At 54.0% G+C, this 17,990-nt stretch overlaps 1 protein-coding gene across 1 annotated transcript; it reads right to left on the bottom strand.

The window, feature by feature from the left end:
- Positions 1-264: 264 nt before the first annotated feature.
- Positions 265-16,311, bottom strand: LOC106908378 (dpy-19 like 4). Its single transcript, XM_014974456.2, has 19 exons — positions 15,981-16,311; positions 15,802-15,900; positions 14,951-15,075; positions 14,795-14,885; positions 14,604-14,725; positions 13,501-13,646; positions 13,305-13,428; positions 13,098-13,232; positions 12,859-12,990; positions 12,670-12,780; positions 5,957-6,030; positions 5,720-5,878; positions 5,177-5,296; positions 4,934-5,054; positions 4,483-4,539; positions 3,790-3,872; positions 3,579-3,705; positions 1,632-1,790; positions 265-1,557 (listed from the first exon to the last, which is right to left on the bottom strand). Exons 1-19 carry the CDS (start codon positions 16,042-16,044, stop codon positions 1,399-1,401), a joined length of 2,208 nt encoding a protein of 735 aa, XP_014829942.2. The 5' UTR covers positions 16,045-16,311; the 3' UTR covers positions 265-1,398.
- Positions 16,312-17,990: the final 1,679 nt, after the last annotated feature.

Genomic DNA, 17,990 nt, shown 5'->3' with positions numbered 1-17,990 from the left:
CATATTTATGCGCCGCTCGGGAAACTATTTAAAAACAGCTCCGTTTCATAATAAACTGGAATTAAGATATAATATGAATAAAGAAAAATAAATGTATCTAATTTCATAATTGAGCTGAAATGATTAACAGAGATATTTCTTCAATATTAGCTTCCCTCCACGACTTCTTTGGAGTTAGGAAGAAGGCGGATAAATTCTGTCTGAGCAGGAATCTGATAATAAAACTTTCTGATCATAACTGCAGAAGAACCAGAAACACAAACATCGTAATCAGATCAGTGATTTAATTCTGAGAGATTCTCAGCTGAAATTTCACTCTGAGGCAGAAGGACCGCCGCTGTTTGATACAAGCAGCTTAAAATAATATTTATATAAAAATCCCTGAAAGCAGACTGTTCATGCAGCAGCAGCGCTGCAGGTGGAACCATGTAGAGGAAAGATGAAGCAGAAAATCCAGAAAACAGCAAAACATTCAGGAAATGGTTTTCTGTCCAATAAACTGCATGAAAACAAAATATTCCAGAGGAAAATCTGCAGCTGAACTGATTAAAGGGACAAAATATTCATTGTTTGAATTTTTGAAGCAAAGACAGAAAGGGACAGAAATAAAAAACAGGATTTTGTTGCGTCATTTATAATATCGTTTCATCTTTCTCAGTAGTTCCTGATCAAATCTGCAGGCCAGGCTAAAACCACGCCACAGCAACAGGAGTTAAAAACAACAGGGTTGCCATGGCGACGCCCTCTTTTCCTGGGGGTAAACAGAACCGCCACATCCACTTTGGGTTTTGGGACTGAATGAGTTCTAATTTAAACCCTGATAAGAAGAGGAACCAGAACCTCCTTCAGATCTCTCCAGGTGTTCATCACCTGACGCTGTTACCGTGGTAACGGTGGCTGAAACATTCAGGAAGTCTGCGAACGACGGAGGAAAAACAAAATGACGGCCAAATAAACACGACATCCACTGGATCGCATGACCAAATGATTGCATGACCCCATTCCTGCAGGGTAGAATCACTGGAGCAGGATTTCTCCATGAGGAAGAAGAAGGATCCAAACAGGAGCCACACTGTCCGTCCGTCCGTCCTTTAAATGTTCCAGGTCAGCAGATCTTCAGGTTTTCTGAAGATCGTCTCGTTGGAGCTCAGTCCAGTTCCTTGCCATCTTCAGGTCTGATTTTTTTTTTATTTTTTATTCTGACCTATAATTTTTGCTCAGAACCACGTCTGTGCAGGACATTCCCACTGCAGAACCTGACCAACCCAGAGCTTCAGACAATCAGAACCGGCTGTGACTTGAGCGAGGATCGAAGCACCTCTTCGTCCACCATGTGGCCATCAGCAGTACTGCAGCTAGGACTGCAGAGTCCAGAACCGGTCCAGAGCCGTCCGGCGGTCAGTACTGGAAGGAGATGACGGGGTTCACCCTGTAGACGTGGTACGAGCGGTTCCAGAACACCCGGGTGAAGTAGTTGGTGTAGGGGGAATAGTTCATCTTGACCTCCTGGCAGAAGCGGCCGTGCTTGGAGAAGGAGTCCATCTGGGACCGGGCCGCCTGAACGGGTCAGAACACGCAGCCGGTGAGCACCAGAAGGTGTCGCGGTGGGTCGGGCCTGCAGCGGGACTCACCTGTCTGTTGGCGGCGTCCAGCAGGTCTTTGACCCGGCAGCCCGTCCTCAGCTGGACGTCGCTGCAGATGGACTCCTCCACGATGACGAAGGCGGTTCTGTGGGCCGCCAGCCGCTTGTAGACGTCCTCGGCAGACATCATGGCGTACACCTGGAAAGTCTGAGGGACACACCCATCGAAGCATTTATCACCAGCTACTGTCTGCAGAACGCTTCGCACTTAAACCACAGCTAACTTTTAGAAACAATATTTTATACAATATTTGTTCAAACATGTTGTGACAGTTTGTTTTGTGACAGATAATCTGTGAAAATATCAAGTTCCTCAATCTTCTCCCAGCGCGAACTAGAAACAACCAATCAGAGCCAGGAGGCAGGTCTTACTGCTGTCAATCACAATCTTGCATGTTGTTCTGCATGTTGGTGTTCCCACTAAATCCTGAATATGCCCAGTTTGGTTGTCTTGGCCCTTTTATCGCAGCCTGTGGGGTTTTCCCTGACTGGGAACGAGAACACAACCTGCTGAATGTGACAGGTAGCCAATCAGAAAGCGCGGTGACGTCAGAACAGAGGGGAATCCCAAACAGCTGACATATCGGAGATGATATGTGGAAATGTTTATTATTAAATCTAAAGGTCATTATTATATATGTTTATGTTTATTCAGTTAAAAATGTTAACTATGAAAACACACAGTCACCTCCTAATCATAGAGCAGCAGATAGAGCTGCTGCTCCCGCTGCCTTTCATCCACCGCCTTTTCTTTTTGTTTCTTTTATCTCTTAAAATGTCTCCACAAACTGTCACTATTGCTTCTACATCGTCATCCGTGTTTGGTTATTCTAAATTCCCGTTATGTTGGGAGTTTTGTGGATTTGCTTCTGATATCGTGTTGCTCCTGCCTTGAGGCTGAACACGAACCGATCGAACCTGTTGGACTTTTATCAGCTCTGTGGTCTCAGAGGTTTGGAGAATCGGCCGACATCCTTAAATCTTGCCGTCTAAACCAGGCTTAAGACTCACAACTCTACTCATCTCCTCTCCACTGCCCAAACTCTGACTCTGGTCGCTATGGTAACGTTTACATATGCCTTCAAAATAAGATACAGATGCGCCACAAAAACGAGCATTTTACTTTCGTGAACATTTTAACTCACGATAAAGACTAACGGAGCCCTGACCTTGTTTCTCTGCACCGAGACATCAGGGAGTGATGGAGACAATGACACCCGAAGTGTTGCTTATATCCTCAGCCTGCTTGGTCTCTACGTGGTGAAGCAGTTTGAAGCTTCATTGCCTCATTAGCAGCCGGTCGCCGCATGTTACACAGAGCGGCTTGTAATGTTTGACTCACCTACCGGTCTGGGATAAATCCATCCTCCTGTCTCTTCTCTGGACCTTTTCCCCTTTGCAAAGAAACTTTCCAAAGACATCTGATCCATTTCTTACTCATTTTGCTGCTTGTGGGCTCAGTGTTGGCGCACCAGTAACAGAGAATCCGGTTAAAGGATTTTCAAAATAAAAGATCCTACAGACTCAAATAATACATAAAACGGAAATATTTAATTATTTCTTGCACGGCCTGGTACCAATTGGTCCACGGACCGGAGGTTGGGGACCACTGGTCTAGGGTGCATGAGGTTGACTGACAGCACTAAGCCCCGCCTCCAGGCTCTGATTGGTTGTTTTTGGAGCATTTCGTCAATAGTAGCTCAGGAAATCTTCAGATTATCTCATAAACAGTTTCAACATGGAGACCGTTTTGATTATAAAAAAAACATTTCAAGACATGAAAGACAGGAAAACATCTCATTCTACCAGGCAGAAACATGTTAATCTGTATAAAACAGGAAGTAGGAGCCACAGACAGGAAGTCGTCAGCAGCAGCTTCTTTCTCCAGTTTAATCCAGATTTTCTGGCTCTAGATTATAAAATAATCTGAACTCACGTCTTCGGTTCTCCTCAGCAGGTCCAAGTCAGAGTAAACGGGTAAACTGGTGACGACGGAACCGGAACACAGTTTGATGGTTCCCAGTAGAACAGGGCTGCCGGCGAACACAGATGGAGCCTGAGACCTGCAGAGAGACTGGGTTACTGGGACCACAACCAGAACCTGGACCGGAACCAGGACCGCCGTACAGAGAGTCCAAAAGAAGCACCTGATCCAGGCGATCAGCTCCATCAGGTCTGGGTCGTAGAACTCCTGCAGGTCGGCCAGCTCCGCCAGAACCCGCGGGTAGAACTGCAACGGCAAACATCCAGCGGTGCACCCAGCATTAGCATTAGCATGCTAACCCCTTTATATTTCCCATCAGCCACTGGAATTTCAGAATGACGGCCATTTTTCAAGATGGCCGGTGTTTTTGAGCCTTTTAAGCCAGTCATTGTCATAAGTGTTGCCCATTTTCATGACTTGGCTGAACTTCATGCCACATCATTTGTTTTCTGCTTTGGTCTTCTTCATTCAACTCATTTTTTATCTGTTAGCAGTTTAGCTTTAGCAAAGCAAAGATTCTTGTTTTACAGCTGATTTTAGTGTGTCCATATATGGCGGCCATCTTTTTGGCACCAAACAGATCCATCTAGTTGGAAATTTCAGTCCCGAGAGCGAGGGCGGCCATCTTGAAAAAGCAAAACATTATCTGTAAATATTATTTCTATGGGTCCAAATGTTTGACAGCAAAAGAATTCATCTGTGATAAATGTTGGCCGTTGATGACCATCTTGGGAAATGGCCTCAGTGGGAGGATCTGGGTGGAACCGTTGGACCCGGATGGATCCAGAACCAGGCGGACCTTTCATGAACAGAACCTTCTCCCTGCAGGAACGTTTCATGAGTGCCGGATTCTCACCTCTCTCCACAAGCTGAAGCCGATGATGGTCGGAACCGCCGTGCTCAGGATCAGAGACTGGACAGAAAACAACAGCAGAGGCTCAGAACCAGAACCGGACCGTTTATGGATCCTCAGCACGGCGCCGAGCACCAACAGCTGAAACAGGAAGTCAGACTCGTAGCTGTCCTCAGACGTTATTATGAAGAACTGAGTATGAAGAAACAAGACAACTTTCTAAGAACCGTCTCACCATTTTAATAACATGTTGCCATGACAACAAAGAATAACCAAGTGTTTTAGAGAAGCAAGTTTTCTAAAAGACTTCAGCTTCTTTACTTTCTCAAACTTTTGTTGCATTAAACAATTATATAAATACATCACTGAGAGCCTGAATGCATCACAACAAAATAATTAATATTTACTGGAGTAAATATTTAATATCTACTCATCCTGATTGGTTGATACTGACCAACACGACCGGATGGACGGACTTCAGCCTGAGCCGCTTGAACAAGGTCATCCAGAGGTCAGGAGAACAAACGCCGAACGCCGTGAACATGCAGACGGATGGCGTCCACAAATACTTCACCCTGCAGGACAGAAAGAGGACAGATGGACATCAGGACGGAGACATCAGGACAGACAGAGACATCAGGACAGAGACATCAGGACAGACAGAGACATCAGGACAGAGACATCAGGACAGACTGACCCGTCGAACAGCAGCGTCAGGACGCCGAGCAGCAGGGTGTGGAGGAGGTGATAAGCGACGGCAGGCTGCTCTCCGATTCGCCCGTCCTCCAGCCTCGGGCTGCTGCTGATTGGCCGGCCGCTGGGCAGGCAGACAGGTTAAAGGTCGACGTCACGGGAAACTCAACCAAAAAGTCTTGCTGTGCATTTTGTCACCAACAGAACAACATCGCAGCAGGAAGCCGATTTATTCTGCTGGAAAACCAGATTTAAAATCTCCAAAAACAAGATTCCTCACAAACGTTTCTGATGACATCACAGGAGGCAGAGAGCTTTTAAATTCATTTTTATGAACTAAACTGCCTGTTGGAGGCATTTCCTCTCTGGGACTTTATGACCCGGATCAGAACCAGCTGGAATGATGATCTTCCTACCTGCTGTGATGTCATCAACCCAAAGCTGCAGGTTCCCCTTCACAATCTGAAACAACTGCCAGCCTCCATGTTGGACAAACTCCCAACCATCCACAGAACCACTAAAAGGTTCTGGCTCCGGCCCGGCTCACCTGAGCCTCCTGAAGGCGGCCTGCAGGGCGGACAGCAGGCAGACAGTCAGAACCAGGACATAGAAGGGCAGCAGCGAGGTTTGGGTCAGTCGCAGGAAAAAGTCCTGGCCCGGGGCCCGCAGCGCTTCCTGGCACAGCAGGAAGTTGATGACGAAGTCTCTGAGGAGGAAGAGCAGAAACAGCGTGAGAGAAGATGGACGCCATGTTGGATGGGTCAACAGGAAGTGTCCGACTCACGCCGTCGAGTTCAGACCCAACTTGGCCTCCAGGAGCTGCAGGGTGAAATCGGCGCCGCTGTCCGGTAAGAGCTTCTGGAAGGGAGAGAGACCATGTGAATGAGAGCAGCAGGGGGCAGTAGGGGGCAGCAGGGGGCAGTAGGAGGCAGCAGGGGGCAATAGGAGGCAGTAGGAGGCAATAGGAGGCAGTAGGAGGCAGTAGGAGGCAGCAGGGGGCAGTAGGAGGCAGCAGGGGGCAGCAGGGGGCAATAGGAGGCAGCAGGGGGCAGCAGGGGGCAATAGGAGGCAGTAGGAGGCAGCGGGGGGCAGTAGGAGGCAGCAGGGGGCAATAGGAGGCAGTAGGAGGCAGCGGGGGGCAGTAGGAGGCAGCAGGGGACAGTAGGAGGCAATAGGAGGTAGCGGGGGGCAATAGGAGGCAGCAGGGGGCAGCAGGGGGCAGTAGGGGGCAATAGGAGGCAGCAGGGGACAGTAGGAGGCAGTAGGAGGCAGCGGGGGGCAATAGGAGGCAGCAGGGGGCAGTAGGGGGCAATAGGAGGCTGCAGGGGACAGTAGGAGGCAGTAGGGGACAGTAGGAGGCAGCAGGGGGCAATAGGAGGCAGCAGGGGGCAATAGGAGGCAGTAGGAGGCAGCGGGGGGCAGCGGGGGACAGTAGGAGGCAGCAGGGGGCAATAGGAGGCAGCAGGGGGCAATAGGAGGCAGTAGGAGGCAGCGGGGGGCAGCGGGGGACAGTAGGAGGCAGCAGGGGGCAATAGGAGGCAGCAGGGGGCAATAGGAGGCAGCAGGGGGCAGTAGGGGGCAGCAGGGGGCAGTAGGAGGCAGCAGAGGGCAATAGGAGGCAGCAGGGGGCAATAGGAGGCAGTAGGAGGCAGCGGGGGGCAGCGGGGGACAGTAGGAGGCAGTAGGGGGCAATAGGAGGCAGTAGGGGGCAATAGGAGGCAATAGGGGGCAATAGGAGGCAGTAGGGGGCAATAGGAGGCAGTAAGGGGCAATAGGAGGCAGCAGGGGGCAGTAGGAGGCAGCAGGGGGCAGTAGGAGGCAGTAAAGGGCAATAGGAGGCAACAAGAGGCAGCGGGGGGCAGTAGGAGGCAGCAGGGGACAGTAGGAGGCAGTAGGGGGCAATAGGAGGCAGTAGGGGGCAATAGGAGGCAGTAAGGGGCAATAGGAGGCAGCAGGGGACAGAAGGAGGCAGCAGGGGGCAATAGGAGGCAGCAGGGGGCAATAGGAGGCAGTAGGAGGCAGCGGGGGGCAGCGGGGGACAGTAGGAGGCAGCAGGGGGAAATAGGAGGCAGCAGGGGGCAGTAGGGGGCAGCAGGGGGCAGTAGGAGGCAGCAGAGGGCAATAGGAGGCAGCAGGGGGCAATAGGAGGCAGTAGGAGGCAGCGGGGGGCAGCGGGGGACAGTAGGAGGCAGTAGGGGGCAATAGGAGGCAGTAGGGGGCAATAGGAGGCAATAAGAGGCAGCGGGGGGCAGTAGGAGGCAGCAGGTGGCAGTAGGGGGCAATAGGAGGCAACAAGAGGCAGCGGGGGGCAATAGGAGGCAGCAGGTGGCAGTAGGAGGCAGTAGGGGCAATAGGAAGCAGTAGGGGGCAATAGGAGGCAATAAGAGGCAGCAGGGGGCAGTAGGAGGCAGCAGGGGACAGTAGGAGGCAGTGGGGGCAATAGGAGGCAGTAGGGGGCAATAGGAGGCAGCAGGGGACAGTAGGAGGCAGCAGGGGGCAATAGGAGGCAGTAAGGGGCAGTAAAAGGCAGCAGGAGGCAGTAGGAGGCAGCAGGGGGCAGTAGGAGGCAGTAAAGGGCAATAGGAGGCAATAAGAGGCAGCGGGGGGCAGTAGGAGGCAGCGGGGGACAGTAGGAGGCAGCAGGGGGCAATAGGAGGCAGCGGGGGGCAGTAGGAGGCAACAAGAGGCAGCGGGGGGCAATAGGAGGCAGCAGGTGGCAGTAAAAGGCAGCAGGAGGCAGTAGGAGGCAGTAGGGGGCAGTAGGAGGCAACAAGAGGCAGCGGGGGGCAATAGGAGGCAGCAGGAGGCAACAAGAGGCAGCGGGGGGCAATAGGAGGCAACAAGAGGCAGCGGGGGGCAATAGGAGGCAGCGGGGGACAGTAGGAGGCAGCAGGGGGCAATAGGAGGCAGTGGGGGACAGTAAAAGGCAGCAGGAGGCAGTAGGAGGCAGCAGGGGGCAGTAGGAGGCAGCAGGTGGCAGTAGGGGGCAGTAGGAGGCAACAAGAGGCAGCGGGGGGCAATAGGAGGCAGTAGGGGCAATAGGAAGCAGTAGGGGGCAATAGGAGGCAGCAGGAGGCAGTAGGAGGCAGCAGGGGGCAGTAGGAGGCAGTAAAAGGCAGCAGTAGGAGGCAGTGGGGGGCAATAGGAGGCAGTAGGAGGCAGCGGTGGGCAATAGCAGGCAGTAGGAGGCAGCGGTGGGCAATAGCAGGCAGTAGGAGGCAGCGGGGGCAGCAGGGGACAGCAGGAGGCAGCAGGGGGCAGTAGGAGGCAGTAGGGGGCAATAGGAGGCAGTAGGAGGCAGCGGGGGACAGCAGGAGGCAGCAGGGGGCAGTAGGAGGCAGCAGGGGGCAATAGGAGGCAGCAGGGGGCAATAGGAGGCAATAGGAGGCAGCAGGGGGCAGCAGGGGGCAATAGGAGGCAGTAGGAGGCAGCGGGGGGCAGTAGGAGGCAGCAGGGGGCAATAGGAGGCAGTAGGAGGCAGCGGGGGGCAGTAGGAGGCAGCAGGGGACAGTAGGAGGCAATAGGAGGTAGCGGGGGGCAATAGGAGGCAGCAGGGGGCAGCAGGGGGCAGTAGGGGGCAATAGGAGGCAGCAGGGGACAGTAGGAGGCAGTAGGAGGCAGCGGGGGGCAATAGGAGGCAGCAGGGGGCAGTAGGGGGCAATAGGAGGCTGCAGGGGACAGTAGGAGGCAGTAGGGGACAGTAGGAGGCAGCAGGGGGCAATACGAGGCAGCAGGGGGCAATAGGAGGCAGTAGGAGGCAGTAGGAGGCAGCGGGGGGCAGCGGGGGACAGTAGGAGGCAGCAGGGGGCAATAGGAGGCAGCAGGGGGCAATAGGAGGCAGTAGGAGGCAGCGGGGGGCAGCGGGGGACAGTAGGAGGCAGCAGGGGGCAATAGGAGGCAGCAGGGGGCAATAGGAGGCAGCAGGGGGCAGTAGGGGGCAGCAGGGGGCAGTAGGAGGCAGCAGGGGACAGTAGGAGGCAGTAGGGGGCAATAGGAGGCAGTAAGGGGCAATAGGAGGCAGTAAGGGGCAATAGGAGGCAGCAGGGGGCAATAGGAGGCAGTAGGAGGCAGCGGGGGGCAGCGGGGGACAGTAGGAGGCAGCAGGGGGAAATAGGAGGCAGCAGGGGGCAGTAGGGGGCAGCAGGGGGCAGTAGGAGGCAGCAGAGGGCAATAGGAGGCAGCAGGGGGCAATAGGAGGCAGTAGGAGGCAGCGGGGGGCAGCGGGGGACAGTAGGAGGCAGTAGGGGGCAATAGGAGGCAGTAGGGGGCAATAGGAGGCAATAAGAGGCAGCGGGGGGCAGTAGGAGGCAGCAGGTGGCAGTAGGGGGCAATAGGAGGCAACAAGAGGCAGCGGGGGGCAATAGGAGGCAGCAGGTGGCAGTAGGAGGCAGTAGGGGCAATAGGAAGCAGTAGGGGGCAATAGGAGGCAATAAGAGGCAGCGGGGGGCAGTAGGAGGCAGCAGGGGACAGTAGGAGGCAGTGGGGGCAATAGGAGGCAGTAGGGGGCAATAGGAGGCAGCAGGGGACAGTAGGAGGCAGCAGGGGGCAATAGGAGGCAGTAAGGGGCAGTAAAAGGCAGCAGGAGGCAGTAGGAGGCAGCAGGGGGCAGTAGGAGGCAGTAAAGGGCAATAGGAGGCAATAAGAGGCAGCGGGGGGCAGTAGGAGGCAGCGGGGGACAGTAGGAGGCAGCAGGGGGCAATAGGAGGCAGCGGGGGGCAGTAGGAGGCAACAAGAGGCAGCGGGGGGCAATAGGAGGCAGCAGGTGGCAGTAAAAGGCAGCAGGAGGCAGTAGGAGGCAGTAGGGGGCAGTAGGAGGCAACAAGAGGCAGCGGGGGGCAATAGGAGGCAGCAGGAGGCAACAAGAGGCAGCGGGGGGCAATAGGAGGCAACAAGAGGCAGCGGGGGGCAATAGGAGGCAGCGGGGGACAGTAGGAGGCAGCAGGGGGCAATAGGAGGCAGTGGGGGACAGTAGGAGGCAGCAGGGGGCAATAGGAGGCAGCGGGGGGCAGTAGGAGGCAGCAGGGGGCAGTAGGATGCAGTAGGAGGCAATAGGAGGCAATAGGGGGCAGTAAAAGGCAGCAGGAGGCAGTAGGAGGCAGCAGGGGGCAGTAGGAGGCAGCAGGTGGCAGTAGGGGGCAGTAGGAGGCAACAAGAGGCAGCGGGGGGCAATAGGAGGCAGTAGGGGGCAGTAAAAGGCAGCAGGAGGCAGTAGGAGGCAGCAGGGGGCAGTAGGAGGCAGCAGGTGGCAGTAGGGGGCAGTAGGAGGCAACAAGAGGCAGCGGGGGGCAATAGGAGGCAGTAGGGGCAATAGGAAGCAGTAGGGGGCAATAGGAGGCAGCAGGAGGCAGTAGGAGGCAGCAGGGGGCAGTAGGAGGCAGTAAAAGGCAGCAGTAGGAGGCAGTGGGGGGCAATAGGAGGCAGTAGGAGGCAGCGGTGGGCAATAGCAGGCAGTAGGAGGCAGCGGGGGCAGCAGGGGACAGCAGGAGGCAGCAGGGGGCAGTAGGAGGCAGTAGGGGGCAATAGGAGGCAGTAGGAGGCAGCGGGGGACAGCAGGAGGCAGCAGGGGGCAGTAGGAGGCAGTAGGGGGCAATAGGAGGCAGTAGGAGGCAGCGGGGGGCAATAGGACGCAGTAGGAGGCAGCGGGGGGCAATAGGAGGCAGCGGGGGACAATAGGAGGCAGCGGGGGGCAATAGGAGGCAGTAGGAGGCAGCGGGGGGCAATAGGAGGCAGTAGGAGGCAGCGGGGGGCAATAGGAGGCAGCAGGGGGCAGTAGGAGGCAGCAGGGGGCAATAGGAGGCAGTAGGAGGCAGCGGGGGACAGTAGGAGGCAATAGGAGGCAGCAGGGGGCAATAGGAGGCAGTAGGGGTCAGTAAAAGGCAGCAGGAGGCAGGAGGGGACAGCGGGGGACAGTAGGAGGCAGTAGGCGGCAATAGGAGGCAGGAGGGAGTAGCGGGGGGCAGCGGGGGACAATAGAAGGCAATAGGAGGCAGGGGGGGCAATAGGAGGCAATAAGAGGCCGCGGGGGGCAATAGGATGCAGCGGGGGACAGTAGGAGGCAATAGGAGGCAGCAGGGGGCAGCGGGGGACAGTAGGAGGCAGCAGGGGGCAATAGGAGGCAGTAGGGGTCAGTAAAAGGCAGCAGGAGGCAGTAGGAGGCAGGAGGGAGTAGCGGGGGGCAGCGGGGGACAATAGAAGGCAATAGGAGGCAGGGGGGGCAATAGGAGGCAGTAGGGGGCAATAGGAGGCAATAAGAGGCCGCGGGGGGCAATAGGAGGCAGCGGGGGACAGTAGGAGGCAGCTGGGGGCAATAGGAGGCAGTAGGGGGCAATAGGAGGCAATAAGAGGCCGCGGGGGGCAATAGGAGGCAGCGGGGGACAGTAGGAGGCAGCAGGAGGCAGTAGGGGGCAGTAGGAGGCAATAGGAGGCAGTAGGAGGCAGCAGGGGGCAGTAGGAGGCAGCAGGGGGCAATAGGAGGCAGTAGGATGCAGCGGGGGACAGTAGGAGGCAATAGGAGGCAGCAGGGGGCAGCGGGGGACAGTAGGAGGCAGCAGGGGGCAATAGGAGGCAGTAGGGGTCAGTAAAAGGCAACAGGAGGCTGTAGGAGGCAGGAGGGGGCAGCGGGGGACAGTAGGAGGCAGTAGGCGGCAATAGGAGGCAGCGGGGGACAGTAGGAGGCAATAGGAGGCAGCGGGGGGCAGTAGGAGGCAGCAAGTGGCAGTAGGAGGCAGTAGGGGCAATAGGAGGCAGTAGGGGACAGTAGGAGGCAATAGGCAGCGGGAGCAGTAGGAGGCAATAGGAGGCAGCGGGGGGCAATAGGAGGCAGTAGGAGGCAGCGGGGGACAATAGGAGGCAGCGGGGGGCAATAGGAGGCAGTAGGAGGCAGCGGGGGGGCAGCGGGGGACAATAGGAGGCAGCAGGGGGCAATAGGAGGCAGCAGGGGGCAATAGGAGGCAGTAGGGGGCAGTAAAAGGCAGCAGGAGGCAGTAGGAGGCAGGAGGGAGTAGCGGGGGGCAGCGGGGGACAATAGAAGGCAATAGGAGGCAGGGGGGGGCAATAGGAGGCAGTAGGGGGCAATAGGAGGCAGCGGGGGACAGTAGGATTCAGCAGGGGGCAATAGGAGGCAGTAGGGGGCAATAGGAGGCAATAAGAGGCCGCGGGGGGCAATAGGAGGCAGCGGGGGACAGTAGGAGGCAGCAGGAGGCAGTAGGAGGCAATAGGAGGCAGTAGGGGGCAGTAGGAGGCAGAGGGGGACAGTAGGAGGCAGCAGGAGGCAGTAGGGGGCAGTAGGAGGCAGTGGGGGACAGTAGGGGGCAATAGGAGGCAGTAGGGGGCAGTAGGAGGCAGTGGGGGGCAGTAGGAGGCAATAGGAGGCAGTAGGAGGTAGCAGGAGGCAGTAGGAGGTAATAGGAGGCAGTAGGGGGCAGTAGGAGGCAGTGGGGGACAGTAGGAGGCAGCAGGAGGCAGTAGGGGGCAGTAGAGGCACCGTGCTGAGCTCACCTTCACCAGGAAGCTGCAGGTGAAAACGCAGCTGAAGACCAGGTGAACCTGCAGCAGCTTCATCACTCTGGCACCCAGACGACCCACCTTCATCTTCATCTTCATCTTCCTCTGCAAGCACAAACACTCAGTCCACATCAAAGCAGCCAATCACATCAGCCGTGCCATAGGGGGCGGGGCTAACTCTACCTGCAAGTACCTGGCTGGCACCGAGCCAATCAGGAGGCTGAGCAGAGGAGAGCTGAGCAGGGAGGCGTTCTGGAACTGGGCCAGGTAGACCAGAACCAGTGAGCCCAGGTACGCCCTGTAGATGTCGGCCGTCTGGGGAGAAACAGGCCGGGTTGACCCGAATCGTCAGAACCGCAGACTTATTCAATATTACTTCATGACTGGAACCAGGCAGAGACCCGGTCCGGTCCGGTCCTTACCTTACGCGGCGGTACCAGGTCCAGTGAGTCCAGCAGAACCAGGCAGACGCCCTGGACGAACAGGAAGTAGTGTCCGAGTTCCCACAGCAGCAGGAAGCTGAAGCTGCAGGCGCTCAGCATCAGGTAGCAGAACATCTGCAGGGAAACACGGGTCAGAACCACGCCGGGGTTCCGGTCCACAGCAGCCGGGTCAGAACCAGAACCCACCTCGGAAGCAGAACCAGTGCTGCGGCTCAGGAAGCCGGTCAGCGCCGCCACCTGGCAGGAGAAGAACGGCAGGGCCCAGTTCTCCCTCAGAGGAACGCCTTGCTCCACTCTGCTGGCGTCCTGCCTGCAGAACCACACGGGGCGTTACAGCCGGGTCCGGCCCGGCTGCGGCCCAGCTCCGGCCCGGCCCGCTCACCTGTTGATGACGAACCAGGACACGGCCAGCATGCCGGCCACGCAGGTACCGCTCAGGGCCCAGCTGCACACAAACAGCGCCGAGACGCAGACGGCCTGCAGGCCGAACACCGAGCCCAGGTAGAAGGAGACGGGCTCCACCCGGTTCTGGAGGGACACAGGGGACGGGTTCTGGGTCAGGATGGATCAGACCTGTCCCAGTCAGAGCTCACAGAACTCCAGATGAAGGAAAGACGACCTTTAACCCCTGGTTTAACAGCTTCACATTTTTGCTTTTTAATGTGAAACTTTTTCTTCCTCAGTTCGTATTTTACTGGTTTATTTCTAATTTAGATTTTAAGAAACCTCTATAAGAGTTTGTACATTAATATCTGGGCCAATCAGAGGCCTCCCACTGGATCCACTGGGCCAATCAGAGGCCTCCCACTGGATCCACTGGGCCAATCAGAGGCCTCCCACTGGATCCACTGGGTCAATCAGAGGCCTCCCACTGGATCCACTGGGTCAATCAGAGGCCTCCCACTGGATCCACTGGGCCAATCAGAGGCCTCCCACTGGATCCACTGGGCCAATCAGAGGCCTCCCACTGGATCCACTGGGCCAATCAGAGGCCTCCCACTGGATCCACTGGGTCAATCAGAGGCCCCCCGATGGATCCACTGGGCCAATCAGAGGCCTCCCACTGGATCCACTGGGCCAATCAGAGGCCTCCCACTGGATCCACTGGGCCAATCAGAGGCCCCCCCACTGGATCCACTGGGCCAATCAGAGGCCTCCCACTGGATCCACTGGGCCAATCAGAGGTCTCCCACTGGATCCACTGGGCCAATCAGAGGCCTCCCACTGGATCCACTGGGCCAATCAGAGGTCTCCCACTGGATCCACTGGGCCAATCAGAGGCCTCCCACTGGATCCACTGGGCCAATCAGAGGTCTCCCACTGGATCCACTGGGCCAATCAGAGGCCTCCCACTGGATCCAGTGGGCCAATCAGAGGCCTCCCAGTGTGTTTTCTGTGGTTCTTTGTTCAGGTTGCAGCTGGTACCACCCGGTTCTCTGTGCCAGTGAATCAGATGGTTTCAGGTGTCTCAGGTGATTTCCTCACCTGGCTGCCTGTGACCCGGTAGAGGAAGCTGGTGATGAGTTCTGGGTAGAGGAACAGCCGCTCCACGGCGTTGATGGTCCGGCCTGACACGGTGCCGTTATCCTCCGTCAGCTCGTAGAACCCTGAAAGCACCAATCACAGCCGGTCACGGTGGCGCCGGCCGGCCTCAGGTGAGGCGGCGGCGGCGGTACCTGAGCTGAAGGACGGCGCCGCCAGCAGGCGCTTGTAGTAGTGGTAGTAGAGGCCGCTGCCACCCGGGAACGACGCTTCCCGCTCCAGCTCCTGCAGCCACAGAACAGCTTGAGCCGGCGCCGCACACGCAGCACAGAGAGCCCATCGCCACCCACCTGCCTGCTAGAAAACCAGAACTTCCTGTCGTGGAACCCAGACAGGTAGCCGGCGTACAGCATCCCGCAGGCCACTGCTGCCATCGCCCCGAAGAACATCCTGAGCACAGACTGCAGCCAGCTGGCTGAGGACGGCACACAGCACAACACATAACAGGAAGTCTGAAACAAACGGACCGGGACCGGGACCAGGACCGGGACTAGAACCAGGACAGGGACCAGAACCAGGACCAGGACCGGTCATGAAGCTGCAGAATGAGGAATCTGGATCTAAATTTCAGAAACGTCGTATTAAAATTGTTGATGTTTCATAAGTAAAACAGCTGGAGGCCATTGGTTGCTGCCTCTCTGCTGTTGGAAAAAAGGTTTTTTCCTGGTAAAATAAAAGTTATGATACATTTAATCACTACATGCTGAAATGAAGAGAGGAACAACTTTAACTCGTCCACCTTTTATTGGCTCAGCCTAAAAACATGTTTAATAATCAATAATATTAATAAGCATTTTGTCTTAATTTCACAATATGTCATCATTAGTTTTCACAACTATTAAAATAAGAAGAAAATTGTATTTCTTAATAATTGGACTTATTTCTACTCAAGTTTTTTATTCATAAACGTAAATTCAGAAATAAATTTCTTGTGTTGTGAATCTTCAGCTCCTGAAAGTTTGTTACGTAACTGAAGAAGAAATGATTTCTGGTGGTTTTCCCTCAGTGTCGCTGATGGATTTCAGCTTCTTATTAAAAAACTGAAGAACCTGAAATAATTTCTGGATCAAAGTCAGGTAAACATGAAGGAGTTCGGTTCGGACCGGACCGGACCAGGAGTTTGGACCCGCAGTTTCTTTACCTGCAGCAGATTTCCGCGTGGATGGCTGGACTCTCTCCTCCTGACCATCTTCATCCCCTCTGGACTCCCTCCTCTCCTCCTCTTCCTCTGCGGCCACACCTGCTCAGGTGACAGAGTCAGAACAGGAAACCGGAAGCTGGAAGGAGGTTCTGGAGGTTCTGGAAGTCTCTGTAACTCACTCCTGCTCTCTTCTGCAGCTTCTCCCTCCAGAGCCGCAGACTTTCTGCATCTCATTTCAGCCATGATGGAAGGAAGTCAGTCCAGGAAGAGGAGAAGGAGCTGCGGAGGCATTCCAGCAGCCAGCGGGATCAACCGGATATTCCGGGACAAACCGGGATATTCCGGGATATTCCAGCCTAAAGCGGGACTCCGGTGGGATTCCAGGCCGCTGTAATCTCGCAGCAAGCTGGTATCAAACTACCGGAGCTGAACTGAACATCAGCCTGCTGCTCTGCTTCTGCTCCGAGTTTCACCACCGAGCTGACAGCGACGCTCTGCCGCCCCCTGGCGGCTGGGTGGAGCAGCTGCTGCTGTTTGATTAATAGTTTTATTCTCGCCCGTGCTGTGTAGTTTATTATCTTTCTATAATCAAGCATATGTTTTATTTTCTCCTCTGCTTCAAGATAACAAAGAATCCATGAGTTTGTGATTCTGAAGACTTGATGTGTCTCATTAAACATGTTTAATTTTAATAAGTACATTGAATTGTGTCCTTTCAGACTTGCGATTTAATTCTTTAATAACTTTGTTCATTAACTAAATTAAATTCTTTTCGACCCCATAAATATGAACTGATATGGCAATGAATTTAGTTTTACATCACCAAGTAACACAAGATGCATTGATACTTCATCTAAGGCAGAAATGCATAAACAAAACAAAAATGTTATTAACTCCCGATGCTACATGTCATTATAATTAATATTTTATTTTAAAAATAACCTGCAGCTTCATTTCCTCCTTGGTTTACAAATGTAATAAGATTATCATGAAGTTCTCATAAACCTCGTGTTTTATGTTCATAAAACCTGCCTGATGAAAATCAGGCAGTGTTGCTGCCTGATTTAGTGATGCAGGCAGCAACACTAAATCCTCTCATGCAGCAGGGAAAATATCAAGAGTTTCCAAAATCACACCAGGTAATGTTACCCACCTGAGCAGATTTATAAACTAAACTTAGTGGGCTGCTTTATTCTGAACAGCTTAATTATGCATTTGAACGCAAGTATAAAACTGTGGATATATTTTTGTGAAAGCAGGTGTGTGGTGTGAGGAGACGGGGACAATAGAAGCAAATACACTTATCTGTGTGTGTGTGTGTGTGTGTGTGTGTGTGTGTGTGTGTGTGTGTGTGTGTGTGTGTGTGTGTGTGTGTGTGTGTGTGTAATAAAGTGAGAAATGAGGGTATTTACTGATAATGTAGAGATAAGATGTGTGCTACTTGAATGATAGAACCTATTTTTTAAGACATCTTGTTTTATGTTGTTGGACTGACTGCTGCTGCTGCCCAGCACGATTCCGACCTGCAGTGGAAATTATCTTTAGTACAGAGTGAGAAGAAGTAGTTTGAAAAACCAGAGAACCAGAGAAAGAATATAATGAGTATTTTCTTGAGAACTCTGCGCACTGAACGCAGTCATGAGAAAATGAGCCTGGAGGTGGCGCTGCAGCTCCTGATGAGGCCCATTCGCTCTGAGGTTAAACAGATTGCTTCCACCAGGTGCTGCCATATTTAATAACTTCAACGTGCCTTTCAAAGACGTTCATTTGTTTAAATGCGGATCTTGAAAATAACACTTTAAGCAGGTATTGAATATAACCATTTATAACCATTAAAACCCACAAAGCCTCAATCTTCAAATTGACAGTTCAGCCCGTTTTAATTTTAAAATTAATTTAAAAATGATGTATACCTTCGAATTCAAAAACAAGCAAATTCTAATAAATGTCTGTAAACATCAGTGTGTTTTGTGTAACAGTAGAGCATCAAAGTATGTAAATATGCAAAATAAACTCAGACACTGCATTGTGATTATAGATGTCAGTGATTCTTGAGAATAGGGACAAAACAGGTCCTATGGATAAAGCACAAAATTTGAATAAAATATACACAAAATATAATTTTTTTCAAATATCTTACTAAACTAACCTGGGTCATGTAAGCACAACAATATATGTTTTCCTGGTAT

This window comes from Poecilia mexicana, unplaced genomic scaffold (genome assembly GCF_051168715.1).
Source record: "Poecilia mexicana isolate PSO_F unplaced genomic scaffold, ASM5116871v1 scaffold_11, whole genome shotgun sequence".
In the NCBI taxonomy this organism is placed as follows: Eukaryota; Metazoa; Chordata; class Actinopteri; order Cyprinodontiformes; family Poeciliidae; genus Poecilia; species Poecilia mexicana.
This window is presented reverse-complemented; position numbering and strand designations above follow the sequence as displayed.

Coding starts and splice junctions, on each gene's coding strand:
- LOC106908378 (XM_014974456.2), bottom strand. CDS start 16,044: ATGGCTGAAATGAGATGCAGAAAGTCTGCGGCTCTGGAGGGAGAAGCT. Junction 13,233..13,304: donor GCACTGGTTCTGCTTCCGAG/GTGGGTTCTGGT, acceptor GTTTCCCTGCAG/ATGTTCTGCTACCTGATGCT. Junction 3,873..4,482: donor GCTTCAGCTTGTGGAGAGAG/GTGAGAATCCGG, acceptor TTGCCGTTGCAG/TTCTACCCGCGGGTTCTGGC.